General features: G+C 34.8%; 1 protein-coding gene across 1 annotated transcript in view; it reads left to right on the top strand.

Annotated features, from left to right (window-relative positions):
- Positions 1 to 1,755: 1,755 nt before the first annotated feature.
- The window catches only part of LOC129233959 (seipin-like), a gene marked incomplete at its 5' end in the record, with an annotated part of 29,339 nt that continues 23,491 nt past the window's right edge, over positions 1,756 to 7,603 (top strand). Inside the window, one exon of the mRNA XM_054867871.1 lies at positions 1,756 to 1,890. Coding sequence (XP_054723846.1) covers positions 1,756 to 1,890 — 135 coding nt within the window. The remainder of the gene's footprint in view (positions 1,891 to 7,603) is intronic.

The raw sequence follows: 7,603 nt of genomic DNA, 5'->3' as shown, positions 1-7,603 counted from the left end.
CAACTATATGTTCTGTTCTTAATTTTTATACAATAATATGAGAAAAATGTAAATCATACCAAAGTCTGCTTCTTCTTTCTTTAAAAATGTGAATAGCTCAACATTATAATTTGTGTTGTAAAAGGGTTTTTCTCAAGCTAAAACTTTTATATGAACTGGAATCAAATCAACCTTTATTTTATTAGTTGTAACAAAAAAATCATGCTTTCTAATAGTCCTAATTAGTCTTTGAAAAAGCTTATTTTATCTTACAAAAGTCCTTGAATACTCCTTGAAAATTCTTTCTAATTCTGTGTTCAAACCATGGTCAGTAAAAAAAATATTTGTATGCATTTAAAATTGTTATGCTTATTTTACTTATTTTTAGTGAATATTTTGATGGTTATTTAGTGCATATGAGCCAGATTCTGGATATTGCTAGCAGGGTTCGTTGATATATATCAGTTGATATATACCACAATATTTTTCTGATAAATCTAATAAATAAAAATTTTTATTTATCAGATATTTATTTTGAAAATATCATGATAGTTTGATATTTTTGATATTTATTTTTTCAGCTACGGTATTTTCAATACAAAAAATATATTATTCATTGTAATATTGTTCCTTTATTATTAAAAGTAACCAAAAAGTTATGTACTATATATTTTTATGATGCATTTATACATAATTGATGTAACAAAGTAATATAATATTCCTTTTTTATTTTATAGTCATAAAATGATTAGTAATGTAACAATTTTAACTCATATTAAAAGTGCCTAATTAAATATTAAATGTTGGTCAGAAAAAAAAAAGAAAATGTCTTATGACTGTGCACCGACTAAAGCACATTTTTTTAATTTCTGAATCATATAACTGTGTGAAAGCGGCTAACAGAAGAAAAATGAGTACAACAGCTAATACTAAATCAACTCCATTAAAATTGATAAAAGATTTAAATGAAATATCAGATACAAATAACGAAAGAAACCTTAAGTTTAAGTCTACATGTCGCTTTAATAATAATACAAGAAAATAAAGAGTGATTTGAGGATTCATTTACTATTTATTATTACCGCCAGCTCAGTTATTCCATCCGAGGACTGCAGTTTCATGCTTTTTAGCACTCATCAGCCCGGAATAGGAATCACGTGAGCTGGAGGCGAAAAATCTCTTAAGGGAGCCAAGAGAGCCAAACAAACTGGTAGCTAATGCAGAATTAGCAAGCCAGATGAGCGACCGATGTGATTCCTATTCTGGGCTGATGAGTGCTAAAAAGCACGAAACTGCAGTCCTCGGATGGAATAACTGCGCTGGCGGTGTATTTTAAGTATTTCTGCCTTAGCCCTGGCTTTAGGGTGGTAACTTACTACAAAATACCTTAGCTTTGCCATCTATCTTTGAGTTGAACCGCACCATTGCTGGGGTCGCTCATCTGGTTTGCTTATTCTGCATTAGTTACCAGTTTGTTTGGCTCTCTTGGTTCCCTTAAGAGATTTTTCGCCTCCAGCACATGTGATTCCTATTCCAGGCCGATGAGTGCTGAAAAGCACGAAACTGCAGTCCTCGGATGGAATAACTGAGCTGGCGGTGCATTTTAAGTATTTCTGCCTTAGCCCTGGCTTTAGGGCGGTAACTTACTAAAAAATACTTTAGTTTGTGCTGATCGAAAATATAGGATAGATATCAAAATATCGGATATTTTCTAAAATATGATATTTTCGAACCCTGATTGCTAGTATCCAGTGACGTGGTATGTTTTTGTTGCAGGCACTGCTCCATTACAAGACTCCATTGTTCAAAATCATTTACACCTTATTCTTCGCCCCGGGGCTCCTCGTTGGATCTGTGGAGGAAAAGCAGACACTCGTCATTTCGCTGTTTGAGAACTTCGTGGAAGATGGCGTAAGTATCTGCTGGTTTTCGTTCTCGGAATTATGTCGTCCTTTTCGAATTTCTCTCGTAGCCTTTTTTGGAAAGATTTGGAGCTGCTGTTAGGGGCCATTCATTGATTACGTGAGGATGAGTTTGGCAATGGGGTCGTTTCCAAAAATTTAAATGTATTTTTTTCTGAAAGAGCATGCTTAAAAACATAGGATCTGACCATTTTTTAGATAATTTGACCAAGTTTAATATTAAAAAAACTTAAATCAGTGCGCTTTCATTGTTTACGCTTCTGCTGATGACATCCCAAATGATGAAATGCCATTCAACGTTGCCAATCACTGAGCAAAGTATTTAATTCACATCTTTACTCACGTGTACTGGCAACGATAGGGTTGATAGCAAGAGTAGGGCGCAATGTTTAATTTGCTTCTTGATTATCATAATGTGGAAACGCAGTAGAAAGATGCGCTAAACTGCATCATTTGTGACGTCATCAAGACCAGGGCTTCGCAACCGGTGTGCCGCGGCACACTAGTGCGCTGCGACAAGGAAGTCGGTGTGCCGCGGTATTTTCGTAGTTATACAAAAAAGAAATGGCCTTGGTGTATTTTAATTTAAAGTTACGATCGAAGAGCGTTTGTAGCGTTCTGTAACTTCTTAATTCACCCTGTCGATCATGTGCAATCAGACATACCCAACAAGGGGAAAGGCGGGATTTGCTGGCCCACCTCTCCCCAAAACTTCTTGTGATCCAATTACTTTCAGTTTTTGAAAACGGATTCTAATTTCTACGAAATCGTCTGATTATATAGAATTTTTTCTAAATCTTTCGCAAAATCGTCCCCTTCCCCAGGCAAGGATCGTGCCCTCCTGCCCAGAATTTTAGCCCTAGCTTTAGCTTTTATTTTCATCTTTTCCAGTTCCAATACAAATTTCTTTTATTGTACTTTCTGAAAGCTCAATTCTGAGACTTAGCAAAATAGAAATTAAAATAAAGCAAAAAAATAAAATCAAACTGAAAAAATAAAATCTAGGAAGAATGAATATTTTTTCAAACATACTTTTTCACATAAGTATTATTCACCAGCAATGACATTCTGTCTTCTCTTCATACGCTCAGTGTGTTATTCGGATTGGTGCAAAACATCCGCTATAATTACGAATGTGATATGGAAAAACTCTTGATTAGAAAAGGCTCATCAGCTGCTAAGTCTGCGACTGAATGTACTGATACAGATGGAACTCCAAATAAAAAGACTAACTCACTGAGTAGGCAGTGCAGGGAAGGATACCTGGCTTACGGGATTTTGGGGATCGAAGATGTAAAATCATCAAAACTTGAGTGGAGTGTGTCATTTGCAGGGAGAAACTTTCAAATGAAGCGATGGTCCCTAGCAAATTAAAACGTCACCTGTCTACTAAACATCCTTTTTGCCTAGGCAAAGGCATCGGTTACTTCAAGCGATTGCAGGAAGAGAACTGGAAGCAAAGTTCCTTCATGAAAGCCTGAGCAAAAGTTTCTGAAAGGGCTCAAGTGACTAGCTATAATGTTCCACGGTTAAATGCCAAAACGAAAAATCCACACTATCAGTGAAACGCATATTTTACCAGCGTGCAAACAAATTGCACGGGGAATGTTAAAACCCGGAGCAGAGATGGAGGTGGTCTGAGTGCCGCTTTCTGATGACACTATCAGAAGACGGATTGATGACATGTCGGAAGACATAGAAGCAACATTGGCAGAGAAGTTATGAGTAGCTGGAAAACTTGCATTTCAAGTTGATGAATCAACAGACATCGGAAGATGTGCACAACTCATAGCCATTGCGCGCTTTGTTGATGAGGGAAGCATTAAAGACCATTATCTTTCCTGCAAAGAACTTCCTGAACGTGCAACCGGTGATGAGATATTCCACATTACAGATGAATATCTGAAAAGCAATGGGATCCAGTGGCAAATTTGTACAAGTGTTTGCACCAACGGAGCTGCTGCAATAACAGGACCTATCATAGGGTTCCTGCCGAATATGAAAAATTGTAACCCAAGTGTTCAAACCATACACTGTTTCCTCCATCGTGCAGCTCTCATGGCAAAGAACTTACCAGATGAACTGAAGCCAACTTTGGCTAAAGTCGTGAAAATCGTGAATTTCATAAAACCGAAGCCGCTCAATTCTCGTCTTTTCTCCGTACTTTGTGAAGAAATGGGGGCAGATCACTACTCCTTACTTCTTTATACAGAGATTCGCTGGCTTTCGCGTGGTAAAGTACTATCAAGAATTTTTGAATTAAAGGACGAGGTACGACAGTTTTTTGTTATAAAACATGAAATACAGAACGCCAGTTTGTTGCAAGACAAATATTGGCTGGCAAAACTAGCGTACATGGCTGATATTTTTGAACATCTCTAACGAATTGAATAGGAAAATGTAAGGACATAGAGAGAATTCGGTTACATGTGTGGACAAGCTGAACGGGTTCAAATCAGAAATTCAGCTGTGAGGAGAAGAAGTAGATCGGGGCTCATTGGACATTTTCAGACGGACTATCAACATGGTATGTGAAGGAAATGACATGAAAGAAAAGCTGTGAATGTGGTGACAGATCATTTAGTCATACTTCAGGACAAGTTAAAGAACTATTTCAAAAATGCTAACATAGCACAGTATGACTGGATTCCCGATCGATTCTCTTCATCTGCGGATGCATCATTTAAAGACCTTTCTTTGAAGGGGCAAGAAGAATTTATGGACCTAGAGCGACCGTACTCTTGAACTTAAGTTGAGCGAAATGCCTCTGGACGAATTTTGGTTGCTGGTTAAAAATGAGTATCCCACCATCTTGCTATTGATGGGCTACTACCATTTTTAACTACATATCATTGCGAACTCTGCTTCTCAGCGCTCACACTTATAAAAAATAGCAATAGATCATCTCTAAAGAGCCTGAATTCATGCAACTCGTTCTAGCATAGAGCCGAACATCAAACGTCTTTGCATCTCAAGGCAGGCTCAAGTGTCTCATTAGCAGTCAAGTTAGGTGTTTGGTTTTAATTTCTTGCTTGCTTCTTTCTTTGAAACATTTTTTGATAAATCGTTTAACTGCAGTGTGCACTTAAATGACATGTTTGACAGAAATGCTTTGAAACATATCAAGCATAATTTTCTGTAAAGTCTGATATAGGTAGTTTTGTTGTTCATTATCAACCTCAATATATTCGAAATACTTCTACTTTCTAAATAAATTTAAATACACTACGTTAGTTTGGTTATTTTATTCATATGAAAAAAGTCTCCCTCCCCCATCTTTTTACTAGTGAATGATAAAAATATTTCTATATTAACATTGCGAAATTAAGTTCAGTGTGCCTCCTTGATCTAGAAATTTCTTAAGTGTTGCGCAAAGTAAAAAAGGTTGAGAAGCACTGATCAAGACCACGCCTTGTTTGAAAAATCGGACATTAAAAAAAATGAATTAAAAAATAACTGTTGGGGAAATGTATTTTCTAGATCCATGTTATTTTTTTTTTTTTGCTTATTCTATCGATTTCAGTGACTAAAAGTAGTATTCCTAACTGAAGGAAACAACCCTATTTTTGCCCCCCCCCCCTCTGTAAGGTTACGTAAGATTCCCCCCCCCCCACACATTCTTACGTAAGATTCCATTTCATTTTTAAAAATAATAAAATGTTGTTAGAAAAGGATCAGTTACACTAAAACTCACAGTTTGACGTAAATCAAAGATTTTTATTTTTCAAATATATAATGTGTTGCGATACTAATTGATACTACCACATGCTATGAATAGTGAGAGTCTTTAATTATGTTTTACGCTATGCATTTTTTGAAAAACAAAAAGCAAATAAAATATGAACTCTTCCAAACTACTTGACCGTGCAATTTCTGATATAAAATAACGACTTGGAAAATATTATGTAAGAATGGGTTTGACCCCTCCCCCTCGAGACCCTTACGTAATTAATGAATGGTCCCTTAGCTTTTGCAGTACCTTTCAGAAAAAAAAAGAAAGAAAGAAAAGAAAACAAACAAATTGAAGAAATTAAAAGCCTCTTGAACATCAATTTTGCAGGAAAAAAATAATTCACCCACATGATAGGAATTTTCCCATTGACCAATTTCCAACTAATAAAAAATATTTGTAGAATTTTTCAAAGGTATTACCGTATTACCCCACATTATCCAGCATGCCACAAAATTTGGGGGTCACCAGATTTAATACCACTTGCCCGGTCCTTTCCGGCATGCCGGAAAAATCGCCAAAAAAATTAATACTACAAAAAATATGTGTTCCGCTTAAAAATGAATACAAGTTTTATGCATATCTTATTAGTTTTAATAAACAGTTTAATTTTGTAAAAATATTTACTAACAATATCATTTTTTATTTTAACATGAAAAATAGTGTTTAATAACGAATAATTTTATGAAAATTAAATTAAAACTAAGTAAGAAATCGTTTAAACAGTAAGTTACCACCCCTAAACCAGTGCTAAAGAATTTACCATAGCTATTCGATAAATAAAAATTAAACTTCCTCTCTAAAAGGAAGGTAAAATAATTTATTAAAAAAATTATGAACAAATCGCAGTAGCAATGATTGCTTCTGAACTGATTACTTGATTGGCATATAATTAAATCCATTAATAATGAGCTACCATAAATAACAAGCATATATTTATGCAAAATACAATTTTTTGAAAGAAGGTAACGTTCAGGATTTATTTATTTATTTCCTTACAGTGGTTTGCTTTCTGATTGGAGCTGAATGGGAAAATTTACCTTTATTTTGTTGCAAAATAAACCTTAAATTATTTGGCATGTCGGAAAATTTGAATTTCCTGGCATGCTGGTCTACCTCGCTTTTTTCCGGCATGCCGGATAATGTGGAGCAATACGGTATACATTCTATGTTCAGCAATACTAAAACCAGATAAGTGTTTGTCCAAATGACATAATACATTGTCATGTTTATTTCAATCTTAGTAATGAGAAACAAAAATTTTGATCGAGAAGTCACTCTTTCTGGCTTGTCACATTTCTGCCCCTGAGCCCTTCAAATATTTGGATTCAGAGAAGATAATTGTTTTTTTCACATGCATACTTCAAAATTATTAATTTTTTGCTTTAAAATAAAAATAATTTAAGGGCATAAGGAATGTTAGTAAAATTTTTACATAAATGAAGGTTTAAGTTAGGAGTATACAAAAAATATTATGTTGTAGAGGGGATTGGAAAAGATTAATTTTAAAATTTCAATATAGTATCGAGACTCTTTGAAATAAAAGAAACTTCCATTCTTCTGCCCTGTGCTAAGCCCGGAAGTCGTATCTGCACTTTAAATATCAAAATTGAGTTACTGTCACCAGGTGACTCTTTGTGACATATTTTTTTACCCAAATGCAATGTTTTATGAGAGAAATGCTTGTGAAAGAAATGCAGTGTAAAATATATTTTATTTAATTATTAGTAAACCTAGAATACAAGCAGTCTTACATGAGAAAAAAAGCATAGTACTGTGCGTATACTTATTGTTCTAATCAGTCAAAGTTTTAATATTCAAAATGACAAGGTACTCCTTTTTAACCCCCGACACACAAAGGAAGGGGGTTATAAGTTTGACATGTCTGTTTTTCTGTCTGTGGCACTCTAGTGCCTCAACGGAAGGATCAATTTTGAAAAAAAAAATTGTTCAAAAGGAGATTTGATCGTGA

The sequence above is a fragment of the Uloborus diversus genome, unplaced genomic scaffold (genome assembly GCF_026930045.1).
Source record: "Uloborus diversus isolate 005 unplaced genomic scaffold, Udiv.v.3.1 scaffold_831, whole genome shotgun sequence".
Taxonomy (NCBI): Eukaryota; Metazoa; Arthropoda; class Arachnida; order Araneae; family Uloboridae; genus Uloborus; species Uloborus diversus.
Note: the sequence above shows the minus strand (reverse complement) of the source record. Positions and strands in the feature narration are given on the sequence as shown.